The sequence below is a fragment of the Coloeus monedula genome (assembly GCF_965178545.1).
Source record: "Coloeus monedula genome assembly, chromosome: 26".
Taxonomy (NCBI): Eukaryota; Metazoa; Chordata; class Aves; order Passeriformes; family Corvidae; genus Coloeus; species Coloeus monedula.
Window position 1 is genome coordinate 3,707,862 of NC_138806.1, and position 16,518 is coordinate 3,724,379.

At 63.0% G+C, this 16,518-nt stretch overlaps 1 protein-coding gene across 2 annotated transcripts; it reads left to right on the forward strand.

Moving 5' to 3' along the window:
• Positions 1 to 776: 776 nt before the first annotated feature.
• Positions 777 to 16,290, forward strand: LOC309582342 (signal transducer and activator of transcription 5B). 2 transcript variants are annotated; one of them, XM_082297437.1, is made up of 19 exons: positions 777 to 901; positions 10,590 to 10,727; positions 10,846 to 11,002; positions 11,085 to 11,174; positions 11,324 to 11,498; positions 11,573 to 11,703; positions 11,816 to 11,967; positions 12,039 to 12,194; positions 12,274 to 12,453; positions 12,589 to 12,676; positions 12,777 to 12,899; positions 13,049 to 13,141; positions 13,278 to 13,484; positions 13,643 to 13,737; positions 13,804 to 13,934; positions 14,609 to 14,779; positions 14,984 to 15,035; positions 15,252 to 15,359; positions 15,427 to 16,290. In XM_082297437.1, exons 2-19 carry the CDS (start codon positions 10,600 to 10,602, stop codon positions 15,551 to 15,553), a joined length of 2,364 nt encoding a protein of 787 aa, XP_082153563.1. In that variant the 5' UTR covers positions 777 to 901; positions 10,590 to 10,599; the 3' UTR covers positions 15,554 to 16,290. The 2 variants fall into 2 exon arrangements, with proteins under 2 accessions (XP_082153563.1, XP_082153564.1); XM_082297438.1 differs by having other exon boundaries at positions 14,609 to 14,764.
• The last annotated feature ends 228 nt before the right edge of the window (positions 16,291 to 16,518 follow it).

A 16,518-nucleotide genomic window follows, 5' to 3' on the forward strand; every position in this document is an offset into this window, starting at 1 on the left:
GGCGTCAGTGCTGCCAGGAGTGGCAGCTGTGCAAGAACTCCTCAGGATGGTTTTCTTTTGGCTGCTGTCAACTTTCTCTGTTTGAGCAACTGCAGAGGAGCTGGCAGCGCCTTGGATCTCCTCACAGCTTGCAGGGGACGTGGCAGCTTGGAAGAGGGGGATGCAGTGTCTTGTCCCAGCAGGTGCCTGAGGCTGCGGCAGCGCTGGGGATCTTGATCGTGCATGTGGCTGCAAAGTGTCAGCCCAGGCCTGCGTTGGGAAGGAGCACCGTGCAGCCACGGTTGCTTCACACAGAGGGCCCGGTGTCAGCACAAGGCAGCCTTGCAGCCATGTCTGTGGCCACCTGGTACTGATTTGGTCACTCCTGCTCCCAGAACCAAGGCTTGGTGCTGCTTTGGGCTTCCCCGGTACTTACTGCCAAATTCTGGTGCCGGTTTGTGTCCTGCCAAAGCTGCTGGTGTTGAAGCCTGAAGCTGTTTTGGATTCTGCCCGTGCCTGGTGGTAGTGCCACTACTCACTTATGACACCCTGTGCCATTACCTTGTGCTGGTGCTGGTACTGGTGGCGTTAACCCGTGCTGGTGCCCGGTACCGTCACCCAGTGCCACTGCCTGATGCCATTATCCAGTGCCTGGTCCCGGCACTGTTGCCCGATGCCCAGTGCCGTCACTCAGTGCCATTACCTGGTGCTGTAACCCAGAGCCTGGTACCGCTCCCGTTACCCGGTGCCGTTCCCGGTGCTGGCGGGGGCGGGCGGGGGCGGAGCCGTGGGGGGGGCGGGGCCGCGCGGGCCGGGCCGGGGCGCGGCGGGGGCAGAGCGGAGCGCCGGGAGCCGCCGGGAGCCGCCGGAGCCGCCGGGAGCCGCGGGAACAGCGGAGCCGCAGCCGCCGCCGCGGCCGCAGGTGGGCGCGGGCGCGGAGCCGCCATCGCCTCCGGGACCGGACAGGACCGGATCAGACCGGGCCAGGCGGGCCGGGACCCCGTCCGCCTTCCGCGGCAGGGCCGGGCGGGGTGCGGCGGGGCCGGGGCTTGGGGCGGTCCGGTCCGCTCCGCGCTGTGGGTGTTTCGTAACCCCGGGTGGGCGCAGCCGAGCCGGGCGCGGGCTCGGCGGGAGCCCGGCTGGGCCCGCGGGCCCCTGGGCGGGCGGAGGCGACGAGTGGGGCCGCTCCGAGGGGGCGGCGGGTACGTCCCGGGCCCGTCCTGGAGCCGCGGCGCATCCCGGGGCGTGGGCGCTCCTCGCTCGGCGGAGCGGGGCCGGTTTTCGCACGCGGGCCCCGCCGGAGCGGCGGCCGCGGAGGGCGACTCCGAGTCCCGCTCCCGGGCCGAGGGGAGGATCCGGGACAGCGCGGGGCGTTCCGTGCAGTGACGGGGGGGTCCCGCCGCAGGCAGCACACAGGACAGGGGTGGCGGGAGTGGGAGCCCCGTTGCTGTCGGTGGGACACGCGGCTCCGCACCGCGGCGCGGGTGGGATCGGTCCCCGGCGGGAGCGGCGACACCGCGGGGGCCGCAGCACCCAGTGGCCTTTCACCCAGCTCGGGCGCGGCCGGTGACTGGGAGCCCGCAGGAGCCGCGGCCACCTGTCCAGCGGGATACGGAGCTGTCAGGGCTCCGTGCCCGACCAGCCCCGGGCTCGTGCCAGGCCGGCCCCGGGCAGCTCCTGCCGAGCGGCTCCGGGGCTCCAGTGCTCCGCTCGCACCGGCACTGCTGAGCGCGCCCCGAGCTGCTGGCCCGGTGACACCGCCGATGGCACCTCTGTGGTGCCGGGCCGGGGCTGTGGGCTCGTTCAAGTCTCCGTGCGCCGTGCTGGGCACCCCGTGGCACAGGGGACAGGCGGAGACCAGCAGTAGTTTGGTCGCAGTGTCTGGGGCGCGTTGCACAGGGGAGACAGGGCTGGGCTCAGGGCAGCTCCGCGTGGTTTGCCTATAGCAGGGGCATGGCACACGATGTCTCTCTGGTGCGGGTCGCTTGGTTAGAGCAGGACATTCCTGGTTGCAGGCTGTCTCACTGTGCTGGCTGCCTACGGCCAGCCCACGTCCCTGCAGTGCTCGTGCCTGTGCCAGAGCAGTGTGAACCCCAGCAGTGGCATGCGTGGGGGCACTTAGTGCGGGCACCATGAGGTGCTCTGCAGAGCCTGACCACTGCCGTGGGCACCGGGAACCAGCCCTCCACGGTGGGAGCTCTCCCCTCTGGGTCCTGACTCCTGGCCCAGGCCCTTGTGCTCCTGAAGCCATCAGGATCGCAGCCTGACCTGATGTGGTTCCGAGGTGCTGGATGTGAGGATGGAGACCATCTCCCTGGGTTTTAGAACAGTTCCAGGGGAGCTGCTCATTCCTGGGGCTGGAGAGGGCTGTGCCGTTGTGTGTTGTGGGTGCAGCATGAGGAGGAGGAGGAGCTCTGGTGTGGGCTGAGAGGTGCCAACAGCCTGTGCACGGGGGCACAGGAGAGCTGGGCTGGGAGCAGGGTGTGACAGGTGGCTGTCACCCACTCTGTGTTTTGTGGCACTTTGATAGAGCCCTGCTTCGGGGGTGTTGGGCCCCTACAGTTGCCACTAGAGCCACCTCACCAGGTCTGCTGCACCTGCCTTGTGCCAAGGCCAGTGCTTTGGGGCAGGATTAGGGGTACTGTCATCACACAGGGAGGTGCAGTTGGGGATGCTTAGCACAGGGCACACAGAGCCTCTGGAGGGACCTTCCCCTCTCGCTGCAGGGGAAGTGCTGACTCCAAAGTGACTGTGAAGGGTTCGCCATGGGGTTTCCCAGCTCTCTCTCGAGTGATAGCAAAACTCAGATACCCTGCTTGCAAAAAATCCCTGCTCCCTGCACTCCTCTATGCTGTGGGTGGCGAGTGGTGACTGCGTTGGGCCAAGTACAGCGAAGCGGCCTCATCAGCTGGGAAATGACTTTCTAGTTTGCAAGGAATGACTGTGAGCTAGGCTGCACTCGATGGGCTTCGTGACAGGCCTGGGGAGCCCAAGCATAGTGGGATGGCAGGCAGGGCGAGTGGAACCTCCCTGCCATCAGCATCCCCTGGGTACCTGTGCTGGAGGCTGCGTCTCTCTGCCTGCCTGGCTGCGGTGTCTCTCAGTGTCCCAGACACTCTGTGAGTGCTGCCCTTGGAGCAGCCTCTGCAGGGAAGCCAGGGCATGGCCAGGGTTAGGGTTAGGGTTAGGGTCCCCACCTTGCCAGGACAGGTCAGGACTCGGCTCTGCGGCCATGCAGGCAGCTCCAGCCTGGGAGGCTCTGCTGGCTCTGGGGCTCCAGCATGCTCCGGGAGAAGTAGCCTCGACAGCTGTAATGTTTTTGTGGCATGCCTTTCCTTTCATGGGGTGTCTATTTTGCAACCCCCAAGTGTTTTGATCCTGGGAGGAAGGGGGCGGGGGTGTTTACCCTGGCACCGCGTGGCTGGTGCAGGGATCCAAGTGGCGCTGGGCATGCCTGAATTTCACATGCAGCAACAGTTCTAGCAACATCTGCTGGCTGATAAAAGGTAGGCTGCTGCACGCCGCTGCTCCCGCCGCGTTGGGAAACGTCGAGGGGGAGGCACACTCTGAACACGGCTTCCTGGCCGATAGGGCTGAGCTGACTTGCTGATAAAGCAGAATCCACCCATCTGGCTGCACCAGAGGGGCCAGGAACACGGGCTCCTCACAGGCGTTTCATGCCCAGTGCTTCCCTGAGTGCCAGCTCCTGCTTCCCACTGTACCAGGAATAATGTGCTACCGGGCTAGGACAGCCACAGCGGCATAGCTGGACCACAGCACAGTCACAACCCATTCCCAGTTCAAACAGTCACTGGTGAGTTTTGCAATCTCCATTTTCAGTGTAACTTTGTGTTATGAGCTGGTTTATAGCACAGCTCTGCTGGCAGGAAACTGGGAAAAAGGCTGGTGCTGGAGAACCGCTGCCTCAGAGGCAGAGCAGTTTCAACCCAGCCCTGCCCACCACGTGCTGGGTGCTCATTCTGTCTGGCCTCTCATCCCTATCACTCAATGGCCCTGCAAGGCCTTTAGCAGAGGAAGAGGCCGCTCTTGCTGGCAGTTCTGAGTCCTCGTACCAGCTGGAACCGCTGTAAAATGATCTTTGTCCTCTCTGGTGTGAACACCGGACCCTGGTGCTGTTGGGCTGTGGGCCCAGGGGTGCAGCTTCTCTGGCCCTGCTTGTGGAGATGCTGCGGTGAGGCTTACGGTGCAGCTCAGGAGCAGGGGTTCTGCTGCTGCTTCAGGGGCTGCGAAGCTCATCCCACCTGGGCATGTTTGTGTGTGTATGCATGCTGTGCTTCACCTTTCTCTGGGTCTGACTGAGAATTTTGTTGCACAAACCATTGGGTTTTTTGTTGTTTTATTCTCTGTCTGACTCTATCCCTCTCCTGCCAGGATCCCTGGGTGTCTGTGTATCCCCTTTTCCAAAGGCAAGGCTTTATCCCTCTCCATCCTATTCCGCTGACTTGGTGTGAGACCATCTCTGTGTGTGGAGCTGCTGCAGCTGCTGGGAATGAACTCTGGGAGTGCGGTGGGGGGGATGTGGGAGCTGCTCTGGCATCCCTCTGGCTCTCCCTGCTCACCAGACATCCAAAAGCCTGTGCTGTGCCAGCTGGGCTGGCCCTGCAGGACAACCATTCCAGGGCTGAGGGGGCTCCTGCACCATCTCCCTAGCCCCAAGGAGAGCTGGATCATGGTGTCGATCAGAGGGGATGGATGCAGCCAGAGCAGTGCAGTTGGTGCCTGTGCTGCCCACATCTTCCCCAGCCCACCTGGGTCCTGCCCAGCAAATCCGCTCTGACTGAGGCTGGATTAGTGCCATTGTGTGCGCTCACTGGAGCATGGCAGAGAAAATGAAATTGTGTCTCCAGACCCCAATCGGGACTAATTCGATGCTGAAATGAGCTTAATCCTCAGGTCCTTCACCCAGCCTGTCCCTCCTGGGCTGGCGGAGATCTGAGCAGGGATTAGCACCGAGCCAGGGGCTGTGCTGGATTTGGCCTTGGTGTAGGGGTCTTGCACAGAACCTGTGGGACCCCAGGGCTGTGCCCTCAGCGTGGCATTCCAGGGACTTGGAGTTGGTCATTATTAGCGCGGAGGGAAAATCCCTTCCTTGAGTGCCCTGGCATGGGACAGCTGCACATCCCTGCCCAGGCAAGGGCCGGAGTCTGCCCAGGCTGGGATGCTGCAAGTGGTCAGTGGCTCTGTGCCTGCCCTGGCATTCCCCCACCAAGCGAGGGGAAGCCCCAGGACCCTGAGATGTGGGAGCTGGCAACTCCCTGCTGTGCCAGTCCCAAAGCCAGTTAATTCAGCTGCTTGGCCCCAGGGAGCCAGGAGTAATTAAAGCTCTGCCCAGCCTCTCTAATCCTGTCTGGGGGTTTATGGTGGGGGCAGCACCAGTGCTGGCAGGGACTGGGCTCCCCATGGCGGATGTCCTGCTGAGCCACACTGGACTTGTGCCCATGGGGCTGGTTGGGCGCTGGGCTCTGCCAAGCTGGCTGCACCATGTGCCCTGCACAATGCTGGTCCTGCTACATGCTCAGTGTCTGGAGGAATCCCACTGGTGCCAGGGCAGCGCCCGTATCTGGCTGTGGCTGCCCCAGGGTGGCTTTTGGTGCACTGAGGTTTTCTCGAGGTTCCAGCCGTTGGATTCAAGGGATTTTGCTGGGATTTTTGCTGGGTATTTTGGTGGTTTTGGTTTGACGCAGGTTTCTGTGCCTCTCTGATTGGAAGAAGAAATCTGAAGTGAGGAGAAAAACCTTTCCCAAGGGTGGCGGGTGCTGGCAGGCACAGGGCCTCCCATGGCATGAGATGAGCTGTCGGCAGCCCCCAGAACTGATGCCGGCACCAGTCCCTGGCTGGGGCATCTCTGCCTGCGTGGGGCTGGTGTCCCCTCTGGGCAGCATCAGGTCATGCGTGCAGTTTCCTTGTTTCTGTAATGGTGTGAATGCTCTGTTTTTGGCTCCCAGAGTTGCTGGGACACCAGGACAGTCCTGGTGCTACTGGTTCCGGCTCTGCCTACTGGCTGTGGGGCCTGTCGGCGCTGCCCTTTGGGGGTACGTTGGATTACCAGAGCCAGCCATGCCTCTTTCATGAGTGTCATGGTGTCTGGCCCCAGATGTTTCCAGCGTGGGCTGAGTGGTTCAGCTGCCTCCTCCCCGATGCCGCCAGGGCGAAGCCATCAGTTGCTGCCACTTTCTGTGGGAGACAAACAAACCCCATCAAAGCACGGAGCTTCTAGAAGGAGCTCGCTCCTGTGCCGGTGGGCGCTGCCGCCTCCCAGCCAGAGCTGGAAACCACAGGCCAGTGTAAAACACGCGAGCAGCCCTGGGCCCTCTGTGCCGGCTCCACTGTCTGCCGGTGCCACCAGCCCTGGCCGCACCTCTGAGCCTGGCTGGGGGCTGCTCACCAGCACCCGGGTGTTCCCGGTGCGGGCTCTGCTCCGGGGCCGTGCGCTGGGGGTGTGAGTGAAGCTGCGGGGTGCAGGTGAGTGGTCCCATCTCCCTCCACGCCAAACTCCTGTATGGGTGCCTGGGGTGCCATCCCTGGCTCTCAGCCAGCCACGGGGGCTCAGTGCCACTGACCTGCTGAGGACAGACGCTGTGCCTGCTCTGGCACCGGGGAGGTGTGAGGGGCCGAGGGGGAGTGTCCCGGCCCCGCTGCCCGGCGCGCCCCGCAGCTGCCGTGGCAGAGGTGCTGCCAGCAGTCGGGGGCAGGCTGTCCCGCGCAGACAGCTGACATTTTGGAAGGAAATAGCTGCTCTCCGCTCCTTCCTGTAGTGCGCAGCCAGCGAAACGGCCGCCCGGGAGCCCGGCTGTGCCCGCCTAGAGCCGCAGCCGGGCTGTCCTGGGGCCGGACACCAGAGCGGCGAGGGCAGAGCGGGGCCTGAGCCCGGTGAGTGCGGCCGCAGGACGGGGCACTCCCCGCCAGGCTCCGGGGGGACCCTGGCGTGAGCTGGGGCGGACACGGGGCCGCTGTGGGCGGAGGGGTGGGTGTCTGTACTGAGGTAACCGGAGCCCTTCGCTGTGCCCAGCGGCCGCTCCCGGCTGTCATTCCCACCATGCCTGGGGCCCGTCTGGGGGCCGGACCTTGCCCCGGAGGGATCTTGCTTGGGGCCGCCCACCTTGGAGGGCTGCAGGACACCTTTTCCCCGGGCCTGCCTGTGGCAGGAGCAGCGCTGGCTGGGGCAGCACCGGAGCCCCTCGGCAGCACCACCGTCGGGTGCAGGGTCCGGCCCTGCGGCCACAAGCGAGGCCGGCTCTGACCTGGAAGCGATCGCGGGCTCCCGGAGGTGCCGAGAAACCACGTGTCCGTGTTTACTGCGGCGGGCGCAGGGCCGCTGCCGCCGGAGCCCAGCGCCGCGCCCCTGCCCCGGGAAGACACCGCTGCGGAGAGCCCCGGGCTGCGAGCACCGGGCCAAGGGCAGTGCGGGGGCCGCCGCGGCGGAGGGACTGCGTGGGTCCGGCGCGGAAGTGGGGCGGGGGGGTTACAGCCAGAGCCCTTTGCTGTTGTCTCCCCAGGCTTTTGCCTGGCCCTTGGCCCCTGCCTGGCCCTTCAGAGCATGGGTCTGGGCAAGAGGCTGCTGTCGGGGGCTGTGCCAGCACCAGGGCAGGGGTGTCCTTCTCGTCAGGAGGTCCTCGGGCTGGCTGTGTGAATGGGAGCGTCCCTCTGCTGATTGCAGTGAGCGTCCCGTGCAGAGCGTGCTGCGGCCCCGGGGTAGCTGCTGCCTGTGTTTGAATTTTGCCCATGGCACGTGGGAAGGTGTTACTGCCGGCCTCACCCTGTGAGGCATTTCCCTCCTTTTGTCTGCCCACGGATGTGCTCTGGCTCTCCTGCAGCTCGGGACTTGTTGCTGGTGCCTACTGCCACTGTGGCTGCGACCCTTCCCCAGTGTGGTCGAATCAGTCCCCTGGTTGCCCTCAGCCCCAGCGGAGCTGCCACCTCTCCCCACCCTCGTGCCCACCCTCTCCTGTGCTGCTGCCTCTGGCCTTCTGAGTGCTTCTTTCGAGTGGGTTTCTCCTGGTTTGCATTGGGCTTGGCAGTGCTTCCCCATCAGCAGTGGGCAGTGAGGCTGTAAGAGGCAGAAGCAATGACTGCTGGCATCTCCCTCCCTCTGCTCCGTCCCTGCGATGCTGGGGTCCCTCCCCACAGCTCTGGGGTCTGTCTCCTCAGCAGTGGTCCTACCCCGGGAAGCTGCCGCCTGTGCTGCTTCACAGGCCATAAGTCTCCGGCTAGCGTGTTGCTGTGGCTTGTCGAGTGCTGCTGGTTAACCGAGCTGCAGTGACGGGTGGGTTCCAGCTCGCTGCCAGTGAGTAAATGCAAAGTAGCCTAAACCACTACAATTATCTGCCTCTTGCAGTTGTTGGAGTGCGCACAGGGCCGGCGGCTGCTGTGCATGGCTGACCCGTGGCAGTGCTTGAGGCTGCAGTGGCCCTGCTGGGGCTGGTGGGCTGGAGGTCACACTGGGGTGGGTGAATGTCCCTGGACATGGGGGTGAATCCAGGGCTCCCATCCCTTGGGCAGCTGGTGGTGCCACCGAGGAGTGTGGTGCTGGAAAGTGATGCTGGGCATGGTCCAAGCCAGGGCAGTGGCTGCCAGCAGCAGCCAGGTGCAGGAGGCAGGGCTGCCTGGAAAGGCTGGCAGTGGCAGCTCTAGTTGTACGGTGGGACCATGAAGCTGCCGCTTGTGCTGAAACGGAGCTGCTGCCCCAGCCATGCTGAGTCTCAGGGCCAAAAGTTTGCCCATGGCAGGTGGCACTGGTCACTTGTGCTGGGGTGGTCAGAGTACCCTGCAGCCCATGGGGAGGTTTGGTTTGTACACAGGGGAGACACAGAGACAAAAATGAGGTGCCTGGAGAAATTGCATGTCCTGCTGCATTGACAATGTCCGTGGGGGTTGTACCCAAGCCTGGTGTAAATGATGCTTTGGGACACACACAGGTGAGCTCTGCCACTGTCAGCCACTGCACAGCCCCTTGTAGAGGCGGATGTGACTGACACTGGTGCTCCTGCTCCCAGGCTGGCACCGGCCAAATGCGGTGCCTGCTGGCTCACCACAGAGCAGCCAGAGACTCGTTGCTTAACAACATGCTGGAGTGGAGTAGGAAGTGTTTTGTCACTGTGAGATGGGAAGAGATCACCATTTTATCAACAGGCAGGGCAGTGTCTGTTTGTTCTATGTCCATGCAGATGTCCCCACAGCACTGGGTCACTTTGTGGTGCACTGGCACTGGCATGGCCGTTCTTGGCTCTGCCCCTTATCAAGCATCCGCAATTTCCAACAGCAGCGTGTCCTGCTGTCGGCCATCCCACCTTCCCTTTCCTCCTTGCCGGTGTTCTTCTGCCTCCCCAGGCCCCTCCTTGCCAGCAGCATTTCCAACTTGGTGATTTCTGTGAATGTGGAAACGTTCCTCCCTTTTATAGGGGAAAAATTCATTTTTAGCCAACTCTGGGTTATTGTTCCTCTTCCTGTTCAGGAGTGGGTGTGCCTGTCTCAGGGGCTCTGGCTGTGGCTGCTCCACTTGGACCCCCTGCCATTGTCCCCCAGCATGTGCCCCTGACCGTATGACAGCACCAGCTCTTTTGGAGCCCTGTGGGCCACTGGGTATTTCTGAGGCCAAACAAAATGCTTTGGGTAGGGGGGGAAGCACAGCCCCCACTGGCTCAGTCCCTCTGTTTGTCACCAGCCAGTGCAGTGATCAGGTCCTGGCCTGGTCACCCAGCCTTGGGACACATCCAAGGCCTCACACCCCTGCTTGGCCCCTCTGTGTGGTGCCAAATCCCAGGTGGTTTGGGTGTGAATGTATCTAAATGCTCTTTACTGCTGCCTCCTCACTCAGGGGGACCTTGAGCCCCCCAGGCCCTCCTGTGTCATTCACCATCATATCACCCCCACACACTCAACTGCAGGTTGTTTCTCCAGCCCCCTCAAGCCACAGGTGACTGCCCAGGGGACACACTGGATTTTAGTAGAGGTGCTGTCCCATCCCCACAATCTCATCCCTGCCTGCCCCTGGGGGAGCCAAGGCTGTGTGGTGGGTGGAATCCCTGCTTGGAGCCAGAGCCGCCCCAAAACTGCTTGGGAAAGTCTGTGCGGCTCCACCCGGACATGGGGCACACAGTGGCCCTGGGACTGGGGACTTGTCAGGGACTGTGGTGCCACGTGGGCTCTTGGGGCTGGGGCTGTTTCTGCCTGTTGGCGCTGCCAGGGTGTGGGCAGGAGAGGGGTGAGCGCAGGGGGGGCCTCTGCTCTGCGTCACCCTGGATTTCTGGCCAGCCCTTCCTCCCCCTGGCCTGTTTCCTCATTTGCGTGGCCAGCAATGGCTGCGATCCCGTGGTGCAGTGAGGGGAAATGAGAACCATGTGGAGAGGCCGTGCAGAGGCACGTCCCTGGACCCGGGCACCCCCAGGGCTGTTCCTAGAAAAGAGGGGGTGACTCAGAGCCAGGGTCCCCTGCCCCCGCATGCCCTTTCTTTCAGCAGCTGGAGACAGCACTGGCAGCACCAAACACTCCGGACACTCTTGCAGAGGGTGCGGGGATGGCTGGGGCCAGACCCCTTGCAGCACAGTGCCTGCCTGTCTCCCACAGGTGCCCTGACCACCCGTCTCCCACAGGTGCTGAGCCATGGCCGTGTGGATCCAGGCCCAGCAGCTCCAGGGTGAAGCCCTGCGGCAGATGCAGGCACTCTATGGGCAGCACTTCCCTATCGAGGTGCGGCACTACCTGTCGCAGTGGATCGAGAGCCAGGCATGGTAGGTCAGGGTGTCCTGTTCCTGGGGGGGTGCTGGGCTTGGCAGGGGCTGCCCCAGGGGTACCGGTGGGTGCTCTCCCCTGCCAGGCTGCCCTGACACCACTCCGCTCTGCACGCAGGGACTCCATCGACCTTGACAACCCCCAGGAGAATGTGAAGGCGACACAGCTTCTGGAGGGGCTGATCCAGGAGCTGCAGAAGAAAGCAGACCACCAAGTGGGTGAGGACGGCTTCCTGCTGAAGATCAAGCTGGGGCACTACGCCACGCAGCTGCAGGCAAGTGGGGGGCTGTGGGCAGGGATGCGAGGCCAGGGGGGTCCCTGTCCTGAGCCTGGCTCAGGCAGTGCTCTCCCCACAGAACACGTATGACCGATGCCCCATGGAGCTGGTGCGCTGCATCCGGCACATCCTCTACCACGAGCAGCGGCTGGTGCGGGAGGCGAACAATGTGAGTGGGGGCTGGAAGGGGTGAGGGAAAGGGTTCCACAGGGTTGGGAGGACACTCGGGGCTCTCCTCTGTGATGATGGGAGCAGCCCTGAGGCAGGGAATGGGGAGGGTGCCCTCACTGTGCTGAGTGCACCCTGTGCCCTGTGCAGAGCCCTTCCCCAACCGGGTCCCTGGTGGACGCCATGTCCCAGAAGCACCTGCAGATCAACCAGACCTTCGAGGAGCTGCGGCTCATCACCCAGGACTCAGAGAATGAGCTCAAAAAGCTGCAGCAGACACAGGAATACTTCATCATCCAGTACCAGGAGAACATGCGCCTCCAAGGTGGGTGGGGGGCCGAGGGGCGTGGGCCTGGGGTGCTGACAGGACCAGCCCTAACACTATGCCGTGTCCCCCAGCCCAGTTCTCCCAGCTCTCCCAGCTGGGCCCCCAGGAGCGCATGTCGCGAGAGACGACGCTGCAGCAGAAGAAGGCATCGCTGGAGGCCTGGCTGCACCGTGAGGCCCAGACACTACAGCAGTACCGCGTGGTGAGTGGTGCCGCCTGGTTCCCCACGATGCTGTCCTCTGCTCCCCATGATGCTGTCCCCATGATGCCCTGTGACACTGTCCCTGCACCCCTGATGTTGCCCCACCTCGCAGGACCTGGCTGAGAAGCACCAGAAGACGCTGCAGCTGCTGCGCAAGCAGCAAACAACCATCCTGGATGATGAGCTGATCCAGTGGAAGCGTCGGCAGCAGCTGGCGGGGAACGGGGGCCCACCCGAGGGCACTTTGGATGTGCTGCAGACCTGGTGAGTGCCCAGTGGGGTGGGATGGGATGGGGTGCTGAGCCCCAGTATGTGCTGAGCCCTGTTCCCCCCAGGTGTGAGAAGCTGGCAGAGATCATCTGGCAGAACCGGCAGCAGATCCGCCGTGCCGAGCACCTGTGCCAGCAGCTGCCAATCCCAGGCCCAGTGGAGGAGATGCTGTCAGAGCTGAATGGCACCATCACTGACATCATCTCTGCCCTGGTCACCAGGTACAAGTTGGGCCCAGCTGGGTGGGGGGCTCGGTTGGCCCTGCCCCTCCCACTCCCCCTGATCCCCCTGTCCCTCCAGCACCTTCATCATCGAGAAGCAGCCCCCCCAGGTGCTGAAGACACAGACCAAGTTTGCAGCTACCGTGCGGCTCCTGGTGGGGGGGAAGCTGAATGTGCACATGAATCCCCCCCAAGTGAAGGCCACCATCATCAGCGAGCAGCAAGCCAAGGCCCTGCTGAAGAATGAGAGCACCCGCAAGTAATGCCGGGGGCTGGGGGTGTGCGGTGGGGGCTGCCGAGGCAGTGGGGAGCAGGGCGTGGGGGGTGAGGGGGGCTGCACTTCACATGGCTCCCGGTCCCGGTGGTCCCCTGACTCGGTGCATTCTCATGGCAGTGAGAGCAGCGGGGAGATCCTCAACAACTGCTGCGTGATGGAATATCACCAGGCCACCGGGACGCTCAGCGCCCACTTCCGCAACATGGTGAGCGCCCCTGGTTCCCACTCCTGTCCCCTTGTGTCCCTCTGCGTTCACCCCGGTGTCCCCATCTATTCCTCCGTGCTCACCCCTTGCGTCCCTGCAGTCCCTGAAGCGGATCAAGCGCTCGGATCGCCGTGGGGCTGAGTCAGTGACAGAGGAGAAATTCACCATCCTCTTTGAGTCGCAGTTCAGTGTTGGTGGGAATGAGCTGGTCTTCCAGGTGAAGGTAAAACCACGATGTCCCTTCTGCAGGCCCTAGGCAAGCCATGGGCACTCTGCCCACAGGAATGGGGCTGGGCTGGGGCTACGTGGGTGCCCATGGGTGATGCTCCCTTGGTGCCCCACAGCCCTTTCCGGTCTCCTTCCTCTCGGCAGACACTGTCCCTGCCTGTGGTGGTGATTGTGCATGGGAGCCAGGACAACAACGCCACGGCCACTGTGCTTTGGGACAATGCCTTTGCCGAGCCTGTGAGTGCCAGTGGCATGTGGGGCAGGACAGGCCCCATTTGCCCTGAGAGGGTGTGGGAGTAGGGCTCAGCCTCCCAATGGGACATGCCTGGAGGCATCAGGGAGAGATGGTGCTGACCATGCTCTCTGCCCCCAGGGCCGTGTGCCCTTCGCTGTGCCCGACAAGGTGCAATGGCCACAGCTCTGCGAGGCGCTCAACATGAAGTTCAAGGCAGAGGTGCAGAGCAGCCGTGGGCTGACCAAGGAGAACCTGGTGTTCCTGGCACAAAAGCTCTTCAACAGCACCAGCTCCCACCTGGAGGACTACAGCAGTACCACAGTGTCCTGGTCCCAGTTCAACCGGGTAAGCGGCCTGGGCTCTGTCCGGAGCACCCCAGTGCTGGGGGACTGGATGGGACATATCCACCTGGGGGTCCCTGAGTCTCCGCTGCTGTGCCCAATATCTGTGCTGTGTAACAGAGGCTGGTGATAGGAGTGCTCACTTTCTGGGGATTTCAACAGGAAAACCTGCCTGGGAGGAATTACACCTTCTGGCAGTGGTTTGATGGGGTCATGGAGGTGCTGAAGAAGCATTTGAAGCCGCACTGGAATGACGGGTAAGAGCCGCCCTGCCCTGTGCTGCCTGGCCTGAGCCCCAAGCCCTGACGCCCTACTCTGCCTAGGGCCATCCTGGGCTTCGTCAACAAGCAGCAGGCGCACGACCTGCTCATCAACAAGCCCGACGGGACCTTCCTTCTGCGCTTCAGCGACTCGGAGATCGGTGGCATCACCATTGCCTGGAAGTTCGACTCCTGTGAGTGTGTGCCAGGCGCTGGCATCCCTGGACCGAGTATCCCTGTCCCCATCCTGGGGCTTGGCCATCTCATGCCCATGGGGTTTTGGCGCTGCCATGGCAGGCACGCTGGAGCCATCCTCAGGAAAGAGGCGAGCGCAAGAGCCCCCAGAATGCCTTGGCTGTCCCTTGGGGAGCAGCGCTGCCCTCACTCACTGTGGCTGTGTCAGGTCTGAACGCTGGCAGCAGCAGGGAGGAGGGAGCAGGCTGAACCCTCTAACCCAGCCCTGGGGACTGATGTGGACTGTACGAAATCCAGTGACTCGGTGGTGCTCCCCAGTGCAGGGGTTTTCAGGGGTGGCCTGACCCCATGCAGGAGTCTGCTTGTTCATGAAAGCATCCTTTGGAGGGTTGCGTGGCTGAGAAGCACCATGGTGCCCCACAGAGCCCCATGGTTGGGGAACTGGCCCCTGACATGTCAGGATGAGGCCAGACCTGCCTTGGCTTCACTGTGTCTCCTACCTTATCCCATTTTCTGGCAATCTGTGCTTTATCCTCAACTGTTGCTGGGGGAGGGATGCAGTATGGGACGTGCTGTTTGCTGTTTAATGTGACCTCGCAGCCCATGTCCAGAGCAGGGCCAGGAGCTGCTGCAAACTCTGGGAGTCACCGTGGTCCTTGCTCTTGTCTTGCAGCTGAGAGGATGTTCTGGAACCTGATGCCTTTCACCACCAGGGACTTCTCCATCCGCTCCTTGGCTGACCGCCTCGGGGATCTCAGTTACCTCATCTACGTGTTCCCCGACCGGCCCAAGGATGAGGTGTTCTCCAAGTACTACACGCCGGTTCTCTGTGAGTCCACGCCAGGTAGCGCTGTCCCTTCACCCCACCTGTGTCCCCTCCTTTGTGCATCCAGCCAGGATGGAGCTGGTGTCCTCAGCATCCCCCCACCCCGGGGCCACACCGGCCCCACAGGGGTTCTGCATCTGGCCACATGTGAGCCCCCAGCGCTGCCCGGGGTCGTGGCATGTGCTGGAGCTTGGAGCCTCAGTGCTGCCTCCTTCTCTCTAGCTAAAGCTGTGGATGGATACGTGAAGCCACAGATCAAGCAAGTGGTGCCAGAGTAAGTGTGACCCTGAAGGCAGATCCTGGGCAGTGGTTCCCATGGGTTCCCAGTGTTGAATTGGCTGGGTTGGGCGGCAACCCAGGGACTGAGGAGCTCAGGTCCGGTGCCACCGATGGCCACATTGGTGCTGAGCCTTGGGAGACACCTTGGTGACTTCACCCCCGGGGCACCCATCCTGTCCCGTGACAGTGCTCATGAGACCCATCCCCACAGGTTTGTCAATGCATCAGGTGATTCTGCCCCTGGAGGGGCCACCTACATGGACCAGGCACCCTCACCTGCCGTCTGCTCCCAGCCTCATTACAACATGTACACCCAGAAGTAGGTATCACACCCCCGTCCCTGTCCTGCTGCAGCTGGTCCCCCCCTCACCGCCTGCCTCCCACAGCCCCGACCCTGTGCTGGACCCCGAGGGTGATTTTGACCTGGATGACACGATTGATGTGGCAAGGCACGTGGAGGAGCTGCTGCGGCGCCCCGTGGACAGTCAGTGGATCCCCCACGCCCAGTCGTGACAGGCAGGCGCCTGGTCCCTTGCCCCTGGCCCCGGCGCTGCGGGGACTGTGCTGTGTTCGTGTCTCTGTGCCAGGGGACAGCGGGTGGGCCCTGCCCCCAGGATTTGCTCTGTGCTGCCCCGAAACACAGGCTGGCGTCCAGCTCTTTGGTGTTTATGCCCTTGTATAAACGGCAGCGGATTTGTCGCATGGTTTTCCTGTATGTTCCTTTTAAGAGGCCCAGCTTCGGCTTTCCGCTTCTGCCAGCACTGGCCCTGCAGCCCCGCATTCCCCTGTGGGGCTGCCGGGGCGGGGGCCGCCAGTCCGGCCTCAGGTTCGCTTTTGCAGTCGTCACTAAGAATGTACGTGTCGCCTTCTTGTTCTCTCCCGCGGCTCTGTTCCCCGGGGTGCGTGAGGGCAGAGGGCAGAGGGGGGGTTCGGCCAGGGCTCCCCCAGCCCGTGCTGGTGCTCTGCTCCACAGTGGCAGGGGCCCTGGACCTCATCTTCTCCTCTGCCCCCAAGGATGCAGGAGCCCCTCTGGCTCCCGGCCTCAGTGTCCCCTCTGGAGCCGGTGCAGCATGAGGGTGGCAGGGTGCGAGGGCACCCAGCGAGGGCAGTCGGGTGGGCAGGGGTTTGGGGAAGCGGAGCCCTCTGTCCCTCGCCTCTCTCCTCACCTGGGCGGGAAACTCTGGGGTCCTGGCCATGTTATTTTTCTATCACAGAGTAAATAAAGCACGGAATATTTTTGTAACACAAAAGTTCTGGGTGTCACGTGTGTCTTGGGACAGAGGCAGGGTCCTCCGGGGAGCTCCTCATCTCGGGTGCATCAGATGAGTGCTGGGGCTGGGCCCAGTGTTCGGGTTCCTGTCCTGGAGGGCAGGGTCGTCGGGCCTCTGCTGGCACAAGCTGGGCGGATCTGGGGGGCTTTGTCCGGGCGGGACGGAGCAGGGGCTGGGCTGGGGCTGGGGCCGGGGCCATTTTTCCTG